This window comes from Rasamsonia byssochlamydoides (assembly GCF_041956645.1).
Source record: "Rasamsonia byssochlamydoides strain NRRL 3658 unplaced genomic scaffold VTN77scaffold_138, whole genome shotgun sequence".
Classification (NCBI taxonomy): Eukaryota; Fungi; Ascomycota; class Eurotiomycetes; order Eurotiales; family Trichocomaceae; genus Rasamsonia; species Rasamsonia byssochlamydoides.
Genome location: NW_027192520.1, coordinates 1 through 23,459, shown reverse-complemented (window position 1 = coordinate 23,459; position 23,459 = coordinate 1). Strand labels below are relative to the sequence as shown.

General features: G+C 47.8%; 10 protein-coding genes across 10 annotated transcripts; 7 read left to right on the top strand and 3 right to left on the bottom strand.

Annotated features, from left to right (window-relative positions):
• Positions 1 to 1,997: 1,997 nt before the first annotated feature.
• On the bottom strand, positions 1,998 to 2,335 carry VTN77DRAFT_1668 (uncharacterized protein; the record flags this gene model as incomplete). Its single annotated transcript, XM_069417424.1, has 2 exons — positions 1,998 to 2,222; positions 2,282 to 2,335. 2 exons carry the CDS (start codon positions 2,333 to 2,335, stop codon positions 1,998 to 2,000), a joined length of 279 nt encoding a protein of 92 aa, XP_069272823.1.
• Positions 2,336 to 4,313: 1,978 nt separating this feature from the next.
• VTN77DRAFT_1667 (uncharacterized protein) lies at positions 4,314 to 5,004 on the top strand (the record flags this gene model as incomplete). The annotated part of the gene is made up of 2 exons (XM_069417423.1): positions 4,314 to 4,819; positions 4,881 to 5,004. The coding sequence occupies 2 exons, from the start codon at positions 4,314 to 4,316 to the stop codon at positions 5,002 to 5,004; spliced, it is 630 nt and encodes a 209-aa protein (XP_069272822.1).
• Positions 5,005 to 6,316: 1,312 nt separating this feature from the next.
• On the bottom strand, positions 6,317 to 7,281 carry VTN77DRAFT_1666 (uncharacterized protein; the record flags this gene model as incomplete). The annotated part of the gene is made up of 3 exons (XM_069417422.1): positions 6,317 to 6,607; positions 6,661 to 6,838; positions 6,878 to 7,281. The coding sequence occupies 3 exons, from the start codon at positions 7,279 to 7,281 to the stop codon at positions 6,317 to 6,319; spliced, it is 873 nt and encodes a 290-aa protein (XP_069272821.1).
• Positions 7,282 to 8,624: 1,343 nt separating this feature from the next.
• VTN77DRAFT_1665 (uncharacterized protein) lies at positions 8,625 to 10,135 on the bottom strand (the record flags this gene model as incomplete). The annotated part of the gene is made up of 10 exons (XM_069417421.1): positions 8,625 to 8,667; positions 8,741 to 8,907; positions 8,980 to 9,229; positions 9,276 to 9,413; positions 9,473 to 9,510; positions 9,572 to 9,594; positions 9,643 to 9,807; positions 9,867 to 9,952; positions 10,002 to 10,036; positions 10,097 to 10,135. The coding sequence occupies 10 exons, from the start codon at positions 10,133 to 10,135 to the stop codon at positions 8,625 to 8,627; spliced, it is 984 nt and encodes a 327-aa protein (XP_069272820.1).
• Positions 10,136 to 12,876: 2,741 nt separating this feature from the next.
• On the top strand, positions 12,877 to 13,401 carry VTN77DRAFT_1664 (uncharacterized protein; the record flags this gene model as incomplete). The annotated part of the gene is made up of 1 exon (XM_069417420.1): positions 12,877 to 13,401. The coding sequence occupies one exon, from the start codon at positions 12,877 to 12,879 to the stop codon at positions 13,399 to 13,401; it is 525 nt and encodes a 174-aa protein (XP_069272819.1).
• Positions 13,402 to 13,848: 447 nt separating this feature from the next.
• VTN77DRAFT_1663 (uncharacterized protein) lies at positions 13,849 to 14,400 on the top strand (the record flags this gene model as incomplete). The annotated part of the gene is made up of 1 exon (XM_069417419.1): positions 13,849 to 14,400. The coding sequence occupies one exon, from the start codon at positions 13,849 to 13,851 to the stop codon at positions 14,398 to 14,400; it is 552 nt and encodes a 183-aa protein (XP_069272818.1).
• Positions 14,401 to 15,874: 1,474 nt separating this feature from the next.
• Positions 15,875 to 17,470, top strand: VTN77DRAFT_1662 (uncharacterized protein; the record flags this gene model as incomplete). Its single annotated transcript, XM_069417418.1, has 2 exons — positions 15,875 to 16,071; positions 16,129 to 17,470. The coding sequence occupies 2 exons, from the start codon at positions 15,875 to 15,877 to the stop codon at positions 17,468 to 17,470; spliced, it is 1,539 nt and encodes a 512-aa protein (XP_069272817.1).
• Positions 17,471 to 18,900: 1,430 nt separating this feature from the next.
• On the top strand, positions 18,901 to 20,282 carry VTN77DRAFT_1661 (uncharacterized protein; the record flags this gene model as incomplete). The annotated part of the gene is made up of 2 exons (XM_069417417.1): positions 18,901 to 19,997; positions 20,057 to 20,282. 2 exons carry the CDS (start codon positions 18,901 to 18,903, stop codon positions 20,280 to 20,282), a joined length of 1,323 nt encoding a protein of 440 aa, XP_069272816.1.
• A 41-nt stretch (positions 20,283 to 20,323) lies between these two features.
• VTN77DRAFT_1660 (uncharacterized protein) lies at positions 20,324 to 20,821 on the top strand (the record flags this gene model as incomplete). Its single annotated transcript, XM_069417416.1, has 1 exon — positions 20,324 to 20,821. The coding sequence occupies one exon, from the start codon at positions 20,324 to 20,326 to the stop codon at positions 20,819 to 20,821; it is 498 nt and encodes a 165-aa protein (XP_069272815.1).
• Positions 20,822 to 20,995: 174 nt separating this feature from the next.
• Positions 20,996 to 21,916, top strand: VTN77DRAFT_1659 (uncharacterized protein; the record flags this gene model as incomplete). The annotated part of the gene is made up of 1 exon (XM_069417414.1): positions 20,996 to 21,916. The coding sequence occupies one exon, from the start codon at positions 20,996 to 20,998 to the stop codon at positions 21,914 to 21,916; it is 921 nt and encodes a 306-aa protein (XP_069272814.1).
• Positions 21,917 to 23,459: the final 1,543 nt, after the last annotated feature.

The window sequence follows — 23,459 nt, the reverse complement described above, 5'->3', positions numbered from 1 at the left end:
CCTCCCCCGTCCCCCAAAATCCCATGCGCCTTCCTCCTACTGTCGACTTTAACACCCTCATTCTATCAAAATATGACTAAAAAGACTAGGGGAACGGCTTCAAATCATGAAGGCAAGATATTACTTGCAGTTAACGCAATAAAAAAGGCGCAAATCACAAAAATACGCAAAGCAGCGCGTATTTATTATGTTCTTTACCAAACTCTCCGTCAGCGCCTTAAGGGCCGCCTTGATCGAGCTAGTTCTACCCTTTCTCTGCCGGCAGCTGCATCTGCATCGGCAAGCATTTTGCACTGCAGGAGATGTACCTCTTGGTTGTGTCCCTCCTGTCTAAGTTTGACTTGGAGTATGTGTCAGGACAGGATGAGTCAACGGTGTTCTGGGCCGCGTTGCAGCTGAAGGCGGGCAAGTATCTGATGAGAGTGAAGCTGAGAAAGACATAGATAGTTTTTATGACTAGCAGCGTGTGAAATATGCTCTCATGTATAGTAACGGTGCTATGCAATTTCTGTAACTTAGCAAGATCCCCTTTCTCTTGTCTGATTGCTTGTCTCTTACCGTAATCACCATCATTTCCCCTCAGTGTGGTGGGTATGGATGTGATAATGATATTGGTATGTGGATGTTGTGGGAAGCAGGAAGCTGGGTAACGCGTAGGAGGTTATAGGCGAGGTCTGGCCAGTCGGGCCGGCTCAACCTGCCTCTGATATATCTTGAGCTGTCAATACAAAGACAAAGACAACAGTTTTATTACTTTTAATGTTTACTAGATATGCAGATTACTTAGCATTCTTGGTTATATATATCTAGCAGAACATGCAGCAAGGACGGTATATAATTTTAAATATAGTCTTAGAAACACGCATACACACAAACAGACATATATATATATATATATATATATAATCCAGGCATGGCTCTATATCCTAACCGCATACCATATAAAGCTGTGCTTAGAAATACTATCAGCAGTAAAGAGATTAACTAGGAATACTGGGCAAAAGCTTAACATGGTCTTTGTGTTGAATGGAGCGCTCTTAGACCATCCATCTACGACTGCTCGCATATGCCTGCCGCCGAGTTCAATATACCCGTATCTGTAGTCCCATTCAGCTTCAACAAACCGGTATACCGATTCCTTTATTAGGACTGTTTTAGGATCTTGGGTGGCGCTAGGTTCTATGATAAAGGTCTTTGAGTTAGCTAAAGCTTGTAGAAAGATCTCAAGGCCAGTCAAAGGAGGGAATCATGTATAAATATGGCTCTGGAGGCTTCTCAGGAGCTTCTAATCTTCATCACCCTCCCTAGTTTTGTCCTAGGTGTTCAATATTAATTGCTCTGTNTTAATTGCTCTGTTAATCCCGAAGTATTTTTATGCATGTTTTTTTTTTTTTTTTGATTATATGGGGTGATATTTATTTAGTTTAAGTATTAAATTCTACATTTACTGCGTATGGTTTTCTACATTATCTTTACGTATAAGCTCAGCTAAGATATCGACTTAGATCTTCAATAGTAAAATAACACTTTTTTTTTCATGCCTCTATCGAGCTTAATAAGTTAAAGCATATTCGAACCCATTAATCTGCGTCAGTTGCATAAAGAACCACTATCCCTGGAATGTTCTACATTTGGCAACGAAGATCTGGTCCTTGAAAACCTCCCTGACGCTGTCTGATTTAATAACGTTCCGATACCAGGCCACCACCCGAGGGTACTTGTCTCTCATCTCCTCGTCAATGACCTGCATGAAACCCCAATACAACAACAACGCCAATGACAGATCTGCCAGACTCAACTCGTCCTTCCGCCGCCACCTACTTCTGGCTGACTAGATGCTGCTCAAGACAGTCGAGCGATCCTTCCAAGCTGGCGAGCGCTGTGGTCTCGACCGCTTCATCATAGGGATGCATGCCCACCCGCCACAGGACTAGCAGCACCACCGGGTCCATGATCTCTCTGCTGGCGAAGCAGATCTACTAGCGGATCCAGGCGCGCTAAGCCGGAGTCTCACTGAGAAGTTGCGCGGAATGTGGTCCGGTCTCTGCCACGTAGTGCACAATAGCGTCGGACTCGAAAACGCAGGTTCCGTTGGAGCATTTGAGAGCAGAGACCTTGCCAGGGGGAAACTTGGATCGGAACTCAGGGGCCAGCTGGATATCGAGGCCATTAAGGCGGGCGGCTGCTTGGATCTTGTATTTTCCTGCAGTATATGTAAGTGTCTTGATGTAACATAGAGAGTAGTCACTATATCCAGCAGGATAGGATCAGGTTAATGTACCTTCAAGATGCGTGCATTCGGAACGTAGGTATAGAGGGTCCCAAAGGGAGCCATGTTGATCTTCTGTCCAATAGATTGTTCAAGTATAGATAGAAAAGATAATTCTTCAGTTGTCTCAGTGAAGTACAATAGATTGGACAATAATAATGCTGCACAGAGTCCAGAAAGTGAAATCAAGGTGATTAATGTTTCGATCACTAGGTACCTACATAGATATAATACCTTGGAGGCTTTGAGTCTATGCCTTCCATCCGCTGTATCCTTGTGGTAACGTCTACTGAAAGATGCCGATGGTAAGCCGCCAATAAATAATTCCGCCAAACCAGGTCCGTTTGTCGAGTTCTGGCACTCCTAGACATGGAACAACCCTGCAGCAGACCTATGCAGGCAGCGGTAGATGAGTGGTATAGAACTGCCTCATTCAACAGAATTGCCTAGACCAGTGCTTGGCCGTCCCTCTCTCTGCTGTGAAATCACAGATGAAGGGCATCGCCTTTGGGAGTCTGGTATGTACTCGGTACGTCTATTGTCCATGCGGACAGAGTTAATGTCTTCCATGTTAGAGGATGGCCGAAGTATACCTCCCTAATAGAGGCCATGTTCAGAAAGCCCTTGAGCGTTTCCATCAGTATTCGATAGACGGCTCGAACGTATCCTTTTCCAAATCTCGGATTATCTCGGATTGGTCGGCATTATCATACTGTTTTCAAGAATAAAGCTTTCCCGTGAATATCATAATCTTGTCATCCATGCACCCATCCTAGTGTGGAGTCGGTGCATTGGAGAGACGCGTCACTTGGGCACGGCAGGTCCTCTCCACTGTGGGGACATACGTACTGGATATTCTGGAAAAAAAAAAGGAAGATCCCGTTGTTTTCAAGCTAGAGACAGGTAGCTTGCTCGGAGGTTCACCGTGCAAATGCCGGCTGGATGTGCGACTTGTAAGCTTAAGTTCTGTGTGGCCGTGAAGCAGTATCTCACTGGCGGTCCTGGGCTGCAGGGGGGTTGGCAGCTAGGATAGCGGTGTAGATGCCAGCGGAACATGCTTGACAAGTTGACGCTAGTTGTAAGCTTAAGCTGCCGTGTGGCTGTGAAGCATCGCAATCCTGGGTTTCGGGCCTCTTGGCAGCAATCATGCACGCGAACTTTTCTATACAAAGTGCCAGAATGGAGATCACCGACGCCGTCCCAACGCCGGCCGTCCCGCCACAATGGGCGACCAGATAATCAGATAATGCCATATCGTCTTGTTCTATGACGACCCATCATCCATTGAGCTTTATACCGTCCAGTTGTGATATAGTTGACGAATTCAATGCGAAAGACGCATGCCATTAATGGGTTCCATTGATCTTAACTCGAGTCTGAAACATGCTACATATATACTGTGGCTCATGCCACTTATGCCCTCTGAGGTATAGTAATACCCCACTAGTGGAGAAGTAACTGGAATAAGGTGGGTTAGCTAACTAGCCCTACGAGCAGTATACTGTGGAGCCCCAGGTAATGCATTCGACTAATATTGACTGAGCTTAGCCACGCCCAAATCAACCTTCCACTCTTTGTACGGTGGCTATAGGAGACATCTAGGCCCCATTGTGATGTTCCAGATTGCGCATATGACGACCTGATACTATCCTAAGTGGGCAATCTGATTCCCCTAGGTACTTCTGGCCTTCAGTAGAGTCGCTGACCGCTGTGTACAGTTGATCCCAGAGGCCTATGAGGCCTCAAACATATCATGATCTGCCCCTTGACACGTATGTGCTGACGCATTTCTTGCGCACATACTCATCTTCTCAGACACCTTCTCGAGGCGGGGATAGATAGATGTGTCTTCAATTGAACCTCTCAAGGCGCTAGATTCAGGTATAAAAGTGAGGATAACCACCGCGTTTATCAGTCCCATCCTCATCACCATCCACAGCATTGTCGTTCTTCAATCATCCTCATCTCCATCTCCCCAGCTCAATACTCTTCTTTCAACACTCCCAATCCGTCAGATTCTCATATCCACCAAACGTCTCTCACAATGCATTCCACTCTCATCACTGCCGTTGCCCTCCTCGCTGCCGTCTCCGGCGCTGCTGCCCAGAACACTTGCGGAGTCGCGCCCGCCGGTACTACCAACGCTGCCGTGCTCCAGCAGCCTGCCAACATCCAGACCGCGGAGGCTTGCCAGGCCGCCTGCGAGGCCAACCCGTCCTGCAAGTCCTTCCTCTTTGGCATAGTGGACAATGCCATTGAGTGCAAACTGTTCTCGGTGCAGGCGTCTGCGATCCCCAAGCAGGAGAGCGCCAACCTGCTCGCATACGACAAGGCCTGCACCTCGGTCCCCAACGTGAAGCCAACCGCCGAAAACCCCACCGGCAAAGAGCCTGCGAAGCAGGCCCAGAACAACCCTAAACTGGTTCGTCGCAACACCTGCGGTGGCACTCCTGCTGGCAACACGAATGTGAAGCCGCTCGTCACCCCGGCCAACGTCGAGACTCAGCAGGCTTGTCTGGCCAAGTGCAAGGCTGAGTCCAGCTGCAAGAGGTATACATATTCGCTTTTCCCCCTTTGCTTTGCAATGCTAACACTGGGACCCCTTTTCCAGCTTCGAGTTCGGAACCGTCAATGGCAAGAATGTCTGCCGCCTGTTCTCCGTTCCCGCTGCTCAGGCGCCGGCTCCCCAGAAGGGTGAATCCCTGAACGCGTTTGATGTTGGCTGCTCCCTATAAACGGCCCGCACGACGAATTTCCCCTGATTTCTTGTCCGACACGTCCTGGTACGTCGCGGGTTCCTGGCGGTCGAGAAAAGGATCAAGGGAAATAAACTATTTTCAGGTAGAAAGACGGTGGATTCATTCGTTGGATATTTGGTGTTTTACTATCGAGTTATTAGACAGTCATTCGTTTCTTCTTGTGTTGTTATCTAGATTAATCGAATCAAAACTGCAGTTTTCATTCCCCTGAGATACATAGTATTTATCATTCTAGTAGGATCAGCAAACTCCTCGGGAGACAGCAGGCAAAGACGACCAAACAAGGTTCTTCATGGCGGATAGCTAGTAATAAGTGAAGAAGTCTAATTTTAAATTGATCTAGTAGTACAAATTATTTATATATATTCTGGCTTTGTGCACAATGACTAATCAGATAAAATAGATGAGAGTAAGTATGAAAGAATATATATTATTCTGTAGAGCAAAACACAGGTCTCAGGTGGTACAGTTCAGACATATTTTCCAAGTCCTCTCCGCTATGGGTATGCAATGAGCGGGCATGATCCCTTACTATGACCTTCCATAGTACATCTGTAGAACAAAGATGGGATCTTGTTGGTCTCTTTAACTTCAGCCTCCTACTCTCTGCACTTCTCTGTCAAAAACGCTAGTAGCTCCCCTTTACCGCGCGCTAGCTGGATTTGACAATAATTCAAGAAGATAAAAGATTCTGAGCCTTAACAAACCTGTTACCAAAGATCAGGGACTATAAAAATACATAATGCACGAGATTATTGTATAATTGACAAATATTCCAGAAAGGAATAGACACAATTCATGATAGTCAACCTACATGCCTACTCTCATATAAACAACAGGACAACTATATATATTTTATATTTACATGTACTTTACCCTGACTGCGTGGACAAGACAGCCAATCCCTGGAGCATGAATTGCCCTGACCAGCGCTGAGCTGTCCCTCTATGATGCAAGATCTTAGATGAACGGTGGCGCCTGTAGGAGTTTGGTATGTAGGAAGTTGGACGTCTGCCATGGCGATCAGAGACCTTACGTGTCCGACGGTCGAGCCTCTTCGACTTGGCGATCACTCCATGCCAACTCTTACTACCACTGCTGCCACGTCTCAAGCAACATGAGACTCCATGGCTACGATTCTAGCATCGGCCCCCAGACAGCCCGATGTGCAGGTTGGGGCAAGGACCAACTGCGGTCGAGAAAGGGGGAGACCAGGAAGAGGCACGAACTCCAACTCGCTTAATCTCATGGAGCCGCACTGAAAACGCACAGGGAAAAATAGTCTCGACTACTTGTCAGATCCAGAGCATCGAATGCCAAACTGCGCAGCCAGCCATGCGAATATGCGCTGCTGCTTGATGGCGATCGCCGCGATCTTTGCCTGCAGCCTGCTATCAAGAGGCCCGTCTGCCACCCACAGTGCCTTCTTGCCGTCCTCCAAATGTCCCAATTTGGCAAATATCTGGTACGCGTTGCGCTCCGGTGTGACGTATATCGTGTTCGCTGTACCCGTCACCAGCGTCGCGTACTGCAGCCGGTCGAGGAATTCCTCCTGGCCGGGCAGCTTGAGGGTGAACCGCTGCATGATGTTCATCACGTCTACTAGTGTCTCAACTCCATACACCCACTTACTGTGGCCGAATTCCCAGGCGAGCTGGAACTGGTGGCGGCTGAGGAGGTTGGCGACCCAGTTGAAGATGCGGTCCCCATCCAGCCGTCCACCCAGGCATTGATGAACCATGACGGCATGCGCGTCCAGGTGATGTCGAACATGTCGTAGAACCCGTCACAGGAGATACACGCCTTGATCCTAGCATCCACGGCGCCCTGGAGCACCAGACATCCTCACATGGAGGCACTGAAGATGGCGATGCGATCGAGATCCAGCTGGGCCTGCAGGTGCTCTGCAACCAGGCGGTTGACAACATGGTCGAAGACTTTCCCGATCATGTATTCCCACTCAGGCCGGAAATGCACCTTATCCCTGCGCAAGACGGCGCCTTGGCCCGGTCCGTCAAAGACGAGCACTGCATAGCCATGGGGGGTTACCCTGGAAGCAACATAGTAGTACAATTCCTCTCTGATAGAGTCGAAGCCGCTGGTATGGATGATCAACGGCGTCTTTCCTCCTGGGACGCGTTTCTCGGCCGGCGGCAAGAAGAGATACCCGGGCAGTTGGATGCCATCATATGGAATCTGCACCAGGAGGACCTCACCATCCATGAGCACGGTAGCCTTCTTAAAATTGTCCATGCTCTAGTCGAACACTTCGAGGATCCGCCCGTTGGAGGGATCGCAGTGTAGAACTCACTTGCTCGCCAATAGTTCGATGCCCATAGATATAAGAAGTGCTGTCATGGAACTATTGTTGCAATTCCATCTTTAAACTGTAAAGATTGTAAAAATTTAGTAGTATTAAGTTTTAAAAAAAATTAACAAAAGTTAAATAGGAAAAAAAAAAGCCTTATTAAAGTTCTTATTGCTCTAAGTATTCTATGGAGAGGTTGCAGATTCTTTTCAAGAGTATATTAACATCTTTATTGATAAACTCTATTTTGCAGTCAATAGTGGCCCTTTCTAACTCCAGTTTTATATAGGATATTTTATAGTTATAAGAAGCCATTCTAAGCTTAAACAAAGCTTTATTTCCCTAATCTTTCTTAAGAATGTAGGTATAAACAATCTTTAGATGCTCCCTACCAGCCCCTTTTGATTTAAATATAAAGATAGTCCTGCCAGAATTCCCATTTAGGAACATTAAGTTATCCTTGAGCATTAACATATTAGGCATGAGCTTTCTGAGTTTCCAGCTTAAATCTATGTCTAGAATAAGGATGGCAATGCCAGTAAAGATCTGTCTATGGCAGGTTAGTAGCTCCTTTGTTGGAGGTCGACAGCTATCCATTCTGCAGCGGTCTCTACTGGCTCCTTGCACCAGCGTTTCAATAGCTCTCTCGCTGCTTAATTCTATATAACAAATAGCTTGCAATGGAGCCTTCCATCTTTTTGGTCAACCTGGAGGCACCTATCGCTCTATTGACCGGTGTAAGCCACACACGCCAGTCATCTGTTCACTATGAGACATCCGGTCCCGCTTGTTTCCTTTTAGATAAAGCTATTTCTTTATTAATAAATAGATTTTAGATGAGCCCACGAAATAGCATCCTAAACAGAATAAATTCTTCCATGCCTACTTCAGTGTGTATCATGCAAATCTGGGATAGAAGACGACTACGATGACCGCAATCTCTATATGTCATGTAAAAAATGAACATCGGGTGCAAGCAAGCTCCCGAGAGGATGGAAATGGGGCTGTTGTTTGCAAGGAAAAAGGTCTGATATAGTGATATATCGCGGTATACAGGAATTCGCTAATAATAATAATACGCAGGTATTCTAATGATGTCATGATCCCATCCGACTAATCTTTCGGAGTCAATTTCTTCTGGCCACAAAAAAAAATGAACTTCTCAAGGCAAAGCGTAGAGACAGACACAGAGCTCAGAATTCATCAGCAACCGCAATTCTTCAGAGAAAACTCTGTCTGCTGAAGTAGACAACTCTTGATTTCCATAATCAACGATGTCATCACAACCTTAGTGTCGTGGCTCTTTGGGCTTCTGGCCGTATACAGCGTAGCTATTACATACAAGCACGTCAGTTCCTGTGGCACGAATGTACACACACAAAGTGAGGGATATTATCTGCTCACAAATTAAAAAGTCCATGGATCTTGGGATTCCTGGAATCGTTCCTTGTCTTCGCGGCCAGGACAGTCACCTCTTCTTTGGTCCATGCTTTATGTCGGGTCAAGACGGCCAACGCAGCAGCTTCAAAGCCAGTCTCCATCTGGAGGAGATTCCATAGGCCGAGTTTTTTCTAGTTCATTACGTTAATATCTTTTCTTACTTATGTCCTTCATCATCATCATCATTTAGTTGTTATACTTACCAAATGTCCATCCTTTGGCCAAACCCCCATAGGGATCTGATACTTCTGAACATGGATGTTTTCAAAGCCCAAATCACGGAACCACCCTTCTAGACGGGGCCCCGGACGTACTTCATAACCTGCCTCTGTATATGCACGGGGGACAACATCATAGTACTGTTCAATAGAGGTGCCTTTGGTAGAACCATCTTCAGAGTACAACTTAGTATCCCAGTCATGTACTTCTACCCAGCCTCCAGGGACCGTATTCCTGGTTATGTTAGTAAGTAGTGGTAAGAAGAGGGTAAAGAGCTTACTCATAAGCTTGCTGTAAGAGCCTCTTGTAGTTCCTAAGAGAACCTGCAAGGAATCGGACATGGATATAATCAAAAGAACGGTCGTAAATCCAGTCCGCCTCGATGTCGTCAATGAGAAACTTCACATTTGGAGGAACCCTATAGGATCAATTAAGTGTCTTAGCAGGTGATTACGTGACCAAGGAGGACTTCCATACATGGATGGCTGAATAGGACTGAGATCAACGCCAATGACCTAGGTATATGAAGAATTTAGCACATGCTTACTCAGTCCCTAGTAATTGGTATCTACCTACCTCTGCAGACGGGAACTGTTCACCTTCAGAATAGTTAATATGAAGGAATATATACTGCTGCTGGATCTTACCAAATTCAATAGCCCAGATTCCAGTTCCCGTGCCAAGGTCAATGGCCCGCTGTGGCGAATCGCCAATAGGTGCAAGAAAGAGCTTCCGATCCATCATGGTCAATGTCATTTCATGCAACATGTCTAGTCGATCCGCTTCATCCTCATCGTTAGGCATGAGGTAACCTTTCTGGTCAGCAGAAGCAATCTAATATTAATATGTATGTACATAGTACAGGACTTACGGCCATCACGGTATCCATGATATGTTCTGCCGTTCTCCTTTCGATAATTGAGAACCGAGGAGGTCAAAGAGACGCTGTAACTGGACCTGATAGAGATCAGTCTTCCTGAAGACGTCTAGAAAGGATGCCGCGAACAGCTCATCTCCGTAGGTCGAATCATTTTCCGTAGCCTAGATAAAGGTTATCCAATGTGACCCACGGTTGGGGGAATCAGGATGAATCGTGCATACCCTGTCATCAACTTCAATCGTAGCATTCGGCTCAGCCATGGCTAGGTTGCTTCTGTTGAGAAAAACAGGGGTGGCCCGGCAGGTGAAGGATGTCAGAGTAAGATAGGAGATCTGAAAGGAAGACGAAAAGTGGCGAAGATGAAGGTCACTGGAAGTCGGATGGCACAGGAGAGGGGCAACGCTTATATACAGAGAAGGAATGTCTGTCTCATTGCTGCCATTGGTCTGTTCCCCTTGATCCTTTTGAACCAATCCGAGTGATAAGCTCGCAGAAATGGTGAGCAGCCTGACTTGTTAGGTGGAAGTACCCCTGGTCTGTTTCCATGCATCGTGACAGGCTATTTGTGTACATAACCTCTAAACGCAAGGTACCTAGGTAGGTAGTTAAGTGCGAGTCATTCTGCCGGGCTCTAACATGGTTGTCTTCTGGTCTTTTTGCATTAGCTTTCGGGGGAATTCCAGCCATTTCCGTTAGCCCTGCACTAACAGGGGCTAGACCAAGCGAGACCCTGTTAGCATCGCTCTCATGGTGACAGCTGCTGCAGATATCATCCACCTCGGTTATGCTAGTCTTTACAACGGAATCACACAGCCTTTCTGGTAGTCAGAGCTCATATACAATAAGGAAAGGAAATGTGGAAACGGTCAAGCTTGCCCCGGTCATCAAAGAATCATATTTCCCCTAGCTCTTTACTACTTTTTCACAGGTATGTAATCATTTTATATCCCCCGAATAACAGCCAAAGGGATAGAACAAGTCATTCTAAGATTTTTGAATATTGCTATCATAAATTGACAGGCCACGAATGCCAGAAATATACCATTTTGTAAGGCAATTATTACCATACCCAGGCAACTTCTTCATATTAATCTTCAATATAGATTTCGGTTATCCAAATACTTCCCGACTTGCCGAGAATTGTGGACCTCTGTCTTTGGCCCTTCTAAGAGTTTAGAGCTTCTGCCGCTCATGCTTACCAAGGCTCGTTAGTCATAATATTCCAAGGTTTATGTATGTACATTTCCTTCTGAACTTGGATGGTTTGGTCCGTTATTCTCAGATCTAACGCTGGTGTAAATGAAGATGACATATAATATTGTCATCTTTGACTATCAAGCAGTTAAAACAAGTCATTAGATCCATCCATCATCCTGGAAAGAAAGTCAAGCTATAATCCAATGCTTATTGATGCCCATAGCTAGTTATTCTCATTAAATAGACGTCTTAGATTATTCTGATTTAATCGTACGACGAAATAAATCACGGAGAATCTGCTAACTCTCTCTCATCTGCATTTAAACAGAAGCATCCCACCTTCCTCTAGCGCGCTTCTCGAACTATATTCAAGGCAACGAAAGTGGCAAGATGTGATCTATCCTTGTGACGTTTTGAGGTTTGTTACCAGCATCCAAGCCGATGGATTTGATTGTTGTTGACATGGAAGTCTGAGCACTCTCGATATCTGGAGTCCCGGTGTGCTGTACCCTTCTCTGGAACCTTTCCTATCTCCAAATGAAACAAAAAAAATAACTATAATACTAGGGCACATCGAAAACGACGGCATTATTTACAATAAGGTGCGTGATATCTAGTATGTCTCTAATCTAAACTCTGAAAATGTAGAAATAAATAGAAACCTTAAAGTGCCAAAATAGTATTATATCTTTCTTATATTGGTAAGGGTTGTGCTATATCGCTTCGTATATTCTTTCTTTTTTTAATCCTCAGTCAATATTCTGTGCGAGAGAGGCAGGAGGGAGATTTATATGACTTGACTTCAATATGACTATCGTATGAAAAAAAAAAGCGTCTAATTTGGGGGTTTGTGATTTATTTTTCGCGAGGCGTTTTTAGAGGGAGACGAGGGGGGAAGTGCAAATAGTGTATCTGTTGATTACGTCATTTGGATAAGTAAATTGCTGTCTTTCGCTGATCAGATGACGATCCCGTCTGTCTGTTGACACATTGTAAGAATCCAAAGGTTGGAACTTCTTTTTTTCTTCTCTTAAACTCTGGCATATAGAGTATGTACATGTCACTTCCGCACTGTGATAGTATACATTGGTCCACCGGCCAGGCAGCCAGCATACCAGGGAATCGCCTTCTGACATCATTTGCAAATAGTATAACCTACCGATAAAAGGAAAGATCTCGTCCAAGGAAGCACGTACTAATTTACCTACTGTATCTGCCTACCTAGGTACTAGGTACCTGACGTACGTACTTCCCCTTTAGGAAAGCGCGCGGTGAACAGATTAGAAATCAACAGCCGGTGATTGGCCAGAACCCGCTGTATACTCTCCCCGACTTGGAAACAAAGAAACTCCCTACCCCATTATGAGGCAATCATGCATGGGCCCTTGTTAGGGCCCGAGGTCGTCCATAGAAAATGCTGCTTCTGGTAGGAAAGGATTGGAAATCGAGAATTGCTGATTGGTGGGTTGTTTCGTTTCTCCTCCAGTCGGGGTATTGTTCACCCCCGTCACTGTATGACACGTAGAGCAGGTCGTATTAGTCTGGTAGATACGTAGGAACTTGTATGTCCTGAACCGGGATGTATGTAATGTACCGTATATAATAAGATGGCGGGAGAAATTTTTTTGACTTTGCTTTTCTGGATGGATTAGAATATTGAATGGTGGTTGAAATCTTACCTGGTCCCAATTCGAAGAAGAAGCAGCAATAGATTATCTGCCTTTATTACTTGCTGATCTGCGTGCTCTTCTTCTTTTTCTCCCCACCTTCTTCCCTCTCAATTGTCCGATAGATATCCCACAAGATGAACGCTTCTATGTTGACTCCCCCTGAACCGCCCAGTGAGGTCCCTGCCTCCCGTCGCAGTCGAGATGCCTCCTCCCACAGCGCCAGCGAGCAGCACTCCTCCGCTGGAGACATCGTCCGCGACATCATCATCGGCTTCGCCGACGGCCTGACGGTCCCGTTCGCCCTAACGGCCGGCCTGTCCAGTCTGGGCTCGTCCAAGCTCGTCATCATCGGCGGCCTGGCCGAGCTGTTCAGCGGGTCCATCTCCATGGGCCTGGGCGCGTATCTGGCGGCCGTGACGGAGCGGGATCAATACTCCTGCGAAGAAAAGCGCGAGCGGGAGGAGGTGGCTACCAAGCCTGAGGCTGAGAAGGAGGAGATCTACGAAGTGTTTGACCAGTATGGCATCGGAAGAGAGGCCAGTCGAGGTGTTGTGGAGAGTCTGGTTCAGGATGAGGAGAGTTGGGTCAGGGTATGTCAGCGTCGTCCTCCTCCTCGTCTTTCGTCTTCCCTGTGCGCGTTAAAACAGGTTTTTTGCTGATGATATATGCCGTCTAGTTCATGATGGATTTTGAACTCCGACTCGAAAAGCCCAATGTCTCCCAGGCGTGGATCTCGGGGCTCACCATGGGTGTGGCATATTTTATCGGTAAGTATCTCTTCCAATCCTTAATAGAAAAGCATCCGCATGCTACCGGTAAATCTAGATGTTGCAATTAGCAATACTGACTCTTTGCGTTGCTACAGGAGGCCTCCTCCCCATGATCCCCTACTTCATCATCAAACGGGTAAACGACGCCTTGTTCGTCTCCATCGGCATCACGTTTGTCATCCTGCTCGTCTTTGGCTACATCAAGAACTATGTCACCATCAAGACGAAGCGCGCGGGAGTGTATGGCGCCCTGCAGACGTTGTTTATTGGTGCGCTGGCTGCCGGGACGAGTTATGGTATTGTGCGAGGAATTGACCAGAGTAATATTGATTGATCATGGACAATAATTATATTCCGGGTCATGATCCTCATCATACGTTGCTCGCTACCGCTCCTACGACCACTCAGTCTCGACAGAACGGACGGCATGGCGTCGCGTTCGTGAGAGAGACTCACTCACCTGGAGGCCATTGGGCATACCATTTATTATCTTTCTTTTCGGTTCACCATGAGACAGAAAACACTAATCTAGAGTGCTGGCGTCTGGGACGTGGAATGATAACGAATCGACAGGGTCGGACTGGTTTTCCCAATTCCTCTTCTCTGTGTCGTTTCTTGTCGCATTGTCATGATATAGACCTCGGTGGCCATGTCAAATCCTGCTTTCTTGTTTTGTTTTCTTTCTCCTGTTGCGATGGCCTGTCCATGATAGTCAATCTTAAGCTATGGTCGTGTGTCCACAATTTCGAGATGGGTAGTGGTAGTCTTCCCGAATCTCATGCGACATCGCGATCACTCCCCGCTGGTATGTTGGTTCTGTTATTGGGAGAATCGACAAGACAGTTCAAATCCCTTCATTTCCCTGATCTGGCAGAGCTGCGATGGTAGAGATACTTCCCAGCTACAATCACTGCGCTGTCACATATCAAGGTCATTAACGAGGATTAGCACTCATCTCATGGGAGGATGCTGCGGGAGTGACGTTATTTCATGCGTATGAAAGCACTGTTGATGGTCCAGGGAAGCTTCAACAACTGGGAACGTAGCACAAGAACGTGACTTGTCTCCGGTGTTCGCAAACGGAGCAGAGGCGATGAGTACTCTGAGTTTCTGATACAGAGTTCAGGTCCACGGGTTTGTTAAGGACCTTCCTTGTTAGGTATAGTGCTGTGTCTCGCTTAGTCAGGCAATCACGGCTCATACAATGTCCTCCGTCCTGGCCAAGAACACGCACAACCAGTCCTATCCGAGATAGATCGGTCTTTTCATCGTTCTTGGCATCTTCATCTCGGGATGTGTTTGAAAACCGGCTTTAATCTCTTCTCTATTGCCGAGTCTAAGTCATGTGTTCTTTTTTGCTCTACCTCCTTAGGTAGGTAATAGTGCATTGGACACCGAATCCGGTCATCCGGCAGTCGATCCCACGGCGACTCGGTCGATGATTAGCAGGGAGCTCGATGGAATGCCGACTAGGCAGTTAGTTTCAGACAGTTGGCTCCACTAAGGGTCCTGGTCACAGACGGAGACTGCGTCCGCGCGTCATTGTGACTACGACAGTCCTCTCGGCCCCTCGGGCTCTCCCCCGGCAGTGGAGCACCCCGGATTTTAGTTGCTCCAGTTGACTGATCCCACGGGGTACTGCCCATGGGGGATCCCCGGACTTTCTGCGAGGACGACTCCACTGTCAGTTGGTGGAATACAAGTGATGCTACGGCTCTTCAGCCCGCATTTGGCCTGGTTCTCAACATAACTACGAGGCCAAGGCAACAAGATTTGGACGTCCACAGTTCCAGGTATTATTTCATCAGGCTCGTAGAGAGTGGGAAGGCAGACAGGATTCTGTACTGGCAATGTGTGCACGAACACAATGCGGTCATAACTCAGCGCATCGACAGCTCCATCACGGTCATTCTCCGAGCCAAGGTCTTCATTCGAAGCGCTGTCCAGGGACTGAGCGCTCTTGTCGGGTTCCTGTGGCTGGTTGGCGTGTCTGTGCACCGGACACCAGGATCATGATATCATCCCTGCATTCAGCCTGAACGTTCTGCCAGACCATGTGGCTGCCCTTTGGTGCGCGTGGTCGGGTATAATTCAACGGACCAGCTAATGAAGTCAATCCGCGGATTCGCTATCTCCACATCGTACGTCTCACTTTCCCCCCGCAGTTCGACGGTCGATCCCCCAGACGCGGCGTCGTGTCATAGCTCTCAGGACTATAAATCTGCGTGAGGTCACCATGCTGTCTCCCCTGTCCTGTGTGGACCAGACGCTGTGTCTGCCAGGGTCTAGCGGTTCTTCTTGATTTCTCTCCTTTTTTTCGATCTATATATGTGTGGCGCTCTTCTGTCGGAGAGACACCACCATGGCGCACGACGACAAGGTGGTCATCAAGGACCACGAAGCGATGGGGGAGAAGGCGGAGATGAGTCATGAGGAGGTCGTGCATCTGGCGCAGCTGTCAGAGGAAGAGAAAGTCCTCGAGCGCCAGCTGCGTCGTCGCATCGACTTGCTGATCATGCCGCTGGTGATCCTGGTCTACCTGATGAACTATATCGACCGGTGGGTATCAATAAATCGGATCGACACGCAGGAACGAGGCTAATTCATCTCTCATAGGAACAACTACGCCGCCGCAAAATTGCAAGGTCTCACTCAGTCTCTGAAGCTGAACGATTCGCAGTATCAGACCGGCCTGTCGGTCCTCTTCGTCGCCTACATCCTCATGCAGGTTCCCTCCAACCTGCTCCTCAACTACATGGGCCGGCCCTCACTCTACCTGGGCTTCTTCGTCACCGCCTGGGGTCTGGTCTCCGCTCTGACCAGCCAGGTGAAGAGTTACGGCGGGATTGTTGCCTGCCGTTTTATTCTGGGTCTGGTCGAAGCGCCTTTCTTCGCCGGTGTGCTCTTCTACCTCTCCAAATGGTATACCAAAAAGGAGCTGGCTCTCCGCATGAGTATCTTCTACGCCGGCTCCCTGCTCAGCGGGGCCTTTGGCAACCTCATCGCCGCCGGCATCCTTTCTGGTCTCGCCGGCAAAAGGGGAATGGCTCCCTGGCAGTGGCTGTATGTCATTGAGGGCTCCATCACCTGTTTTGTCGGGGTCGTCATCATGCTCATCCTGCCCGACTTTCCTGAAACCTGGCGACTCCTGTCCCCCGAGATGAAGGCCGTCGCCAAGCGCCGCCTGGCCATCGAGGCGGCCGAAGCCGATATCGACGAAGCGGGAGGGATGAGCCAGATGCGTGGCCTGAAGCTGGCCTTCTCCGACAAGCGCACGTACGTCCTAGCCATCGCCTACATGGCCATCACCGGAGCTGCCGGTTTCCAGAACTTCTTCCCGACTCTGACCGCGACGTTGGGCTACAACCACATCATCTCGCTTCTACTGGTGGCTCCGCCGTACGTCTTCATGGTCTTCTACAGCATGGCACACAACTATCTCTCGGACCACTTCCAGAACCGCTTCTGGTTCTGGGTGTACCCGATCCCCATCACTATCATCGGCTTCGTCGTCTTCATGACCACCTCGACCTTTGGTCCGCGGTACTTTTCGCTATTCCTGATGAACTTTGTCTTCGCGATGAACGGCACCCTCTATGGCTGGATCGCGACGTCGATTCCACGACCCCCAGCCAAGCGGGCTGCTGCGTATGCCTTCATCAATTCGGTGGGCAACTCGGCCAGTATCTGGACGCCCTACACCTACCGCACCCAGGACCAGCCATACTACCGCCCGGCTCTCGGCGTGTGCACAGCACTGCAGGTCATCGCGCTGATCATGGGCTTGATCATGTACGTCGACCTCAGCATCGCCAACAGGCGCCTGGCCCGACTCGAGAACGAGGACATCACACTGACAGAGAAGGAGATGCGGCGTCTGCGGCAGACGGCGGAGGTGGAGGGAATCGATATTGCGGCGGCACGGCGGCTGCAAAAGGGGTTCCGATATATGCTGTAGTTACAGTCGAGTTTTACCTTATGTAGCTATGAAGTGAGAGACGCAGCTCATTGTCGATGAATGGATGTACACACATTTTTTTTAGTTCTGAATATGGAAGACGTTGCTCAATGCGGGTCAATCAATTGCCTTGTACATTCCTTATCCTAATAATTATCTCTTGTAATTAGTGACAGTAGGGCTGCATAGGTCTGTTCTATCTAGAGGTAAACAGTATGCATTGCTATTCCAATTTATTCCGCTACCTTAGGAGCCTCACCGGTCAACAGAGCCAGATCTAGAATCTCATCTTGCGTTATCTACCTAGGTGCCCTTCATGTAGATCTTTTCTCGTTCGTTCGTTCCTTCTTTCCTTCTTTCTTTTTATGACTGTCTTTTAGACTGTTGCTGCTACTCAGTTCCACCAAACAGGAAGTCTTGGGGCAAGGGAATAACCTGCTCAGGTGGTTTGACTTACTGACCAGCTGCTGGCAAGACCAGTTAGTTCTTCTTCTTCTATCATTTTGGTGCATGCAGACATTGACCATGACGCAAGCCCTCCTGTACNGCCCTGCAGGGCAAGCTTGGCCCAGCTGGTTACACATGTGTCTTCCTTGATAAGAGGCCACTTCTGAAGCCAATTCCGTACCTACCTATCTCTTGGCCTCCCGAAGGAGCCGGGACCAGTTAGTCACGTCGAAGATGCAAATTAGGTTGGTTCAGATCGATCCTTGCGATGAGCCTAGCTGCTAGTTAATATTTCACCTCTCAGCCTTGTCGTTGTTCACCAGATGGAGAGAAGGGCGAATTACACCGATCAATATCCTTGCTGTTGGCGCATGCACCTAGCCACTGCTCAGCCTCGTTCGATGATCACTTAATTAACGTGATGCTCCCCCATGTCGATCTCCGTCTGAAAATGATCCAACCTTTTTGGTGCCATTTGTGATTATTCACAGGTTGTGGACTGGCCCTATATTTTCTCTTTGGACGATACACCATAACGCATAAAATGCAGCTTCAGCGACCATGGGGCTGGCCTTGGCGAGTGCGTCGAGGCTGAAGCCCGAAATTCGTCTGGCGCAAGCCATCTCCGAATTCGAGGCCAGCCTCTCCGACGATGAAAAAGCCACTTTCCGAACATATCGATCCCAAACGCGAGATTCGCCCCCCCAACACCGACGATGTTATGCGCCTCACCGCTGAGGTTGACCGCCGAGCGTCTCGAAAGACTAGCCGCTGTTTTGGGCCCCGGTTGACCAACTTGCTGCAGGCCGTCCAGCAGTTTGCTGCGTTGAACATCATCGTGGGAGGCTCCCAGAACTTGATCGTCTGTGGTGTCTGGTCCTTGGTGGAGATGACATTGCTGCTATCGTACCTCGTGGCTGATTCTATCCCCACAGGCAATATCTCAGTCCGTGTCATTTCTGGAAAAGTTGTCGAAGCTGTTCATGGCTGTTGGACGCTCTGCTCCGCGCTATCAGGCCATGGCTCTGCTGTATCCCCGATCCAAACAGTTGCAGGCCGATCTGTGCGAATACTTCATCATTGTCGTCCGTCTGTGCCATCGGACAGTGACACTTACCCACAAGTTCATCCTGGCGCAGTTTTCTTCCATGCTGAGTGATACAGACTTGGCTTTGTTCCAGTCGGAGCTCGAGAAATGGGCAAATTCTATCAAGGAGCAAGTCAGTCTGTTAACCAGTCAGAAGATCGAAGAGGAGGCTCAAAGCAACTCGACTTTCCGAGCTCTCATAACTAGAAATGCAGTTTCTATCGCCCATCACCAGAAGCTGGAAGCCCGATTACGGTGGCTGGATGCGTGCTCAATCTATGACTACGAGACGCCCTGGAAACAGGCCCGCAAGGGTGGGACAACAACCTGGTTTTTGGAACGGATTGAGTATCAGGAATGGAAGCAGCAGAGGGCGTCCTGTTCCTTATTCCTGTCAGGGAAACTGGGTTCGGGAAAGACAACACTTCTTGCCAACATGGTCGACGATCTGAATTTGTCTGTTGCCAAGGGTGCGGTTGCCTACTTCTTCTGTCGTCCCGACATCACAGAATCCTTAAAGGCCCGGATCATCCTGGGCTGTCTGGCACGACAGCTTCTCCATCAATTGACCAACCTTGATGCGTTGGACGCCGTCGTGCGTGGGCATTTCTCCGCGGTGGATCCGGGTCAGTTCCTGGAGTTCCTGGAAGCAGCCCTCGATACCACCAAAGCGTACTATTTGATTGTTGACGGTCTAGATGGATGCGAAGGTTATGAACGACGCAAGTTAGTCCAGCAGCTACAACGACTGCAAAGCAAATTCCTCCCGCTTATCTGTCTCTCATTTCGACCGGGAATCGACCAAACATCTCAAATCAGTCGAGATGATCTTAGGGCCAGATGGATCCTGTCGATGCCAGAAGAGAATCCTGACATTGAACAGTTCATCCAGACGGAACTGGAAAGCCGTATTGAATCGGGAAAGCTATCCATTGGCAATCCGGCTATCGTACTCGAGATCCGTGATGCACTTCTTGCTGGCGCCCAAGGCATGTAAGTGATTGACTGGACTGATTCCAATCTGTTACCCCAGAAGTCTCTAATATAACCAGGTTTCTCTGGGTGGCACTTCAGATGGACAGTATTTGCGCAGAGAGAACTGATGAGGCGATTCGTGACGCCTTAAGCGATCTCCCCGTGGACTTATCCGACACTTTCTGGCGTATTTTACAGAAAGCACGTGGTACAGATTCCCGTTGCCAGCGGCGGATCCTGGAGCTCATCGTGGCAGCCTGTCGTCCATTGACGACACGACCGAGCAGCTTCGAGAAGCGCTGAGCGTTGTGCCGGGAGACATAGTTTGGAATCCAGCCCGGCTCATGAACAATATCTACACGACCCTGGCCTGCTGTGGCAGTTTGATTATGATCGATGAAGAAGAGCTGACCGTCCGTTTTATCCATCACAACATCCGGCAATTCTTCGTCCGTGATATTAGTGGCCATGTGCCCGAGTACCAATTCACTGTCGAAGAAGCAGACCGACAAATGGGCCGAATTATCGTGACATATCTGAATTACGGTGTAGTCAACACTCAGCTATCTCGTGCAGCACCGAGAATATTATCAAGAGCACCATCCAAAATCCTAGACTCTGTGTTGCATCGATCCAGCACTGTTAAGCACCTGGCTCTGGGATTGCTTCGCTCCCAGAAGCCATTCAATTACGATATCCAGGCGATGCTGAACAGCGCAGCTGAGCGATTGTCGCCGGAATCAGGCATGGACTTTCATTTTCTTTCTTACTGCAGGGAGTACTTGTTGCATCATAGCACTCACGTCCCGGAGGAGCCAGAAAAAGTTGCTCTTATGGCATGAAGCATTTCAGCACGCAATTATGGTAAATGGTCCACCTTGCCTGTATAAAAAGTAAGCTTCTAAGAACTAATTGACGGCATGCATTAGCCATCGTACCAGCAGTTATCCGCTTTCCAGCTTTCGCAAATCAAGTCTGAGCTCACACTTTTGGCACAAAAACGTCTCCGCCAGCATATGGCGGGGATAAAGCTTGTTCAACTCATCCGGACTCGGATCCTGCCTGCCAAGGCGGGCAGGGAGGAGGAAGCAAGGCGTGCTACGTTCTGTGCGGTGGTGTTGATACACGCATGGAAAACGATGATAATCCGAGAGTGGGAGCGAGCCCTTCGCGAGTGGGAGCTGATCTTGCAGATGAGTGAGCGATGGGCTCATATAGAAGGTTCCCAGAGCGACAAAGAGGGGCTGCCGCGGCTAGAAGAGAATATCAGGAAGGAAATCACAAAACATATGCGATCCATCCGATTACTAACAGCGGATACATTGCCCACCCAGTCCCAATGGCTTCTCAGGAAGTTTGTCACCAGACGCCTGGTCGAAAATCGAATTAGGCTTGCCGTGGAAGATCTGGAGAGTTCGGCGGAGGATAGCGAAGGATGGGTCAACGACATGATCCTTCGGGCTTTATGGACCTCTAGATCGTCCTCCGAAAAGGAGGCACGGCGACAGCGGGAGGCCATGTATGGCCCTATCGAGGCAACTGAGGAAGAGGCTCTGGTCAAGGAGCTGCGGACGAAACTGGAAGCCAGGTTGGCAGTAGCCGCGGTAGAGCTTGGTCTGCCTCCACGAGGAGAGAATTTAAGGAGTCGGACCATTCTGGCAGAGATGATACGCTGGGGGATAATAACAACATCTCCTCCAAAAGAGGAAGAACTGGAAGTATCAAGAAGGGCATCCTGGGAGAAGCTGGTGTCAGCCCAGACTCTAGGGCCCTGGTTCTGGCCCATTTTATTGTTTATTTCATTTGTTATTTTATTTCTTATTTTACATGTTATGGTATTTGTTGTTTCATTGTTTCGTTTTATTTTTTATCTTTCGTTTTATCTTTTATTGCTTTTATTGTTATTTTTCATTTTTGATTCTACTTCTACTCCATAATGGAAATAACACTTTTTTGACCAAATGGTGCTTAATAAGCGGTTTCCGTGTATGTGATTGGTCAGAACTGCTTCCGTCGGTCTCCTTGCCAAATTTACGTAAGCATGCGACAACTATCAACTAACTAACGTAATTCCCGGCCGCTCCGGACACCCACCCGCACCCACGAATTCTATACAGAATCTGAAGCTTTATTATCTANACAAAAATTATGAATTAGAGCGATTAGGGCATCGAGTCCGTATATGCCCAATAGTTCCACAGTTAGTACACTTTGGCAGCACGCGCGTATGAGGTGCCGAAGCCGCCTCTGCGGCTGGAGTGGCCACACCCTCTGCCATCTGATTTTGATCCAGAATTTGACTCTGTATAAGATCCTGAGCTTCTTGGACTATAAGACCTCCTTCATGGGGTATTTAATTGGTCGATCATTTATGCTTCTGCTTCTACTTCTTATTTGCAGCCCATAGATCATGATTTTCCTTTACAAGAATGTCAGCACTATTCATGGCTAATTGATAGCCCTTAATAAGCTGTTTTAAAGCTGCATTTATAGGGCTCAGAGGGCTCTGCATACACCACTTTAGTAAGGCCTTAATTGTAGCTGCCTGGTGCTGTAATTCAATAATATTATGAGGCATCTCTGGCACCTAATTAGTCAGTATAGTACTGGCACAGCTCCTAGGTGGTATAGGGGTCTTAAGCTGTATATTGAGCTATAGAAGGACCTAACCTAGTTAAAATAGTACTAATCCAGTTGCTGCAAAGCCATTTTTGATATTCTCTGATTTAAAGGCTTCCATACGAGCTTTTGGGTATGCTTCAAAAAAATCCAGCTTATCAATATAATTGATTCTAAGCTGCATATTATTTTCTATAAGGTTACTATATGTATGCTTTAGAACTGCAAAACAGCTGACATTAAGAGGCTATAGGAGATGAGAGGAATGAGGAGGTAAACAGATTGGTATAATATTATTCTGGGCATAGATGTAATTGAATTGAGGCATTAGATGGCTGCCATGCCTATTAAGGACTAATAGTCAATATTTACCCTTTGTCCAAGCATTTATATGTGGGATAAAGTAATTTTAAAGCTATGATATGCCAATCTCATCTATAGTCTACCTATTAAGACTTTTCTTGATTCTGCAGTTACATGGTAAGCCTGTCTCATACCAAGCTTATTAATACTTCTTTGCTTTAAAAATAATATATGGTAGTAGTACCTATCCTGCTGAATTGACTGATTTAATAACCATGACCCATTCTTTACTCCCTGGCTGTAGAAGAGGCAGACTGTTACGCGCTGGGTCCAACCGTAGTCGCAGATACTTCCGTTGGTGGTCAGGGAAGGATCAAGCGAACCGAACAGGTTCTTCACTATGGTCGAACAGACCGTAGACCGAACAGGTCAATGCCGAACAGGCGCAAATAACAATAAGGGTCAATGGCTAACTGCTGACAAGGAACAAGACAAATGCGACTAGGTCAGAGGCAACGCCTACTAGAGCTATACCGAAGTATACCAATAGTAGTAAGA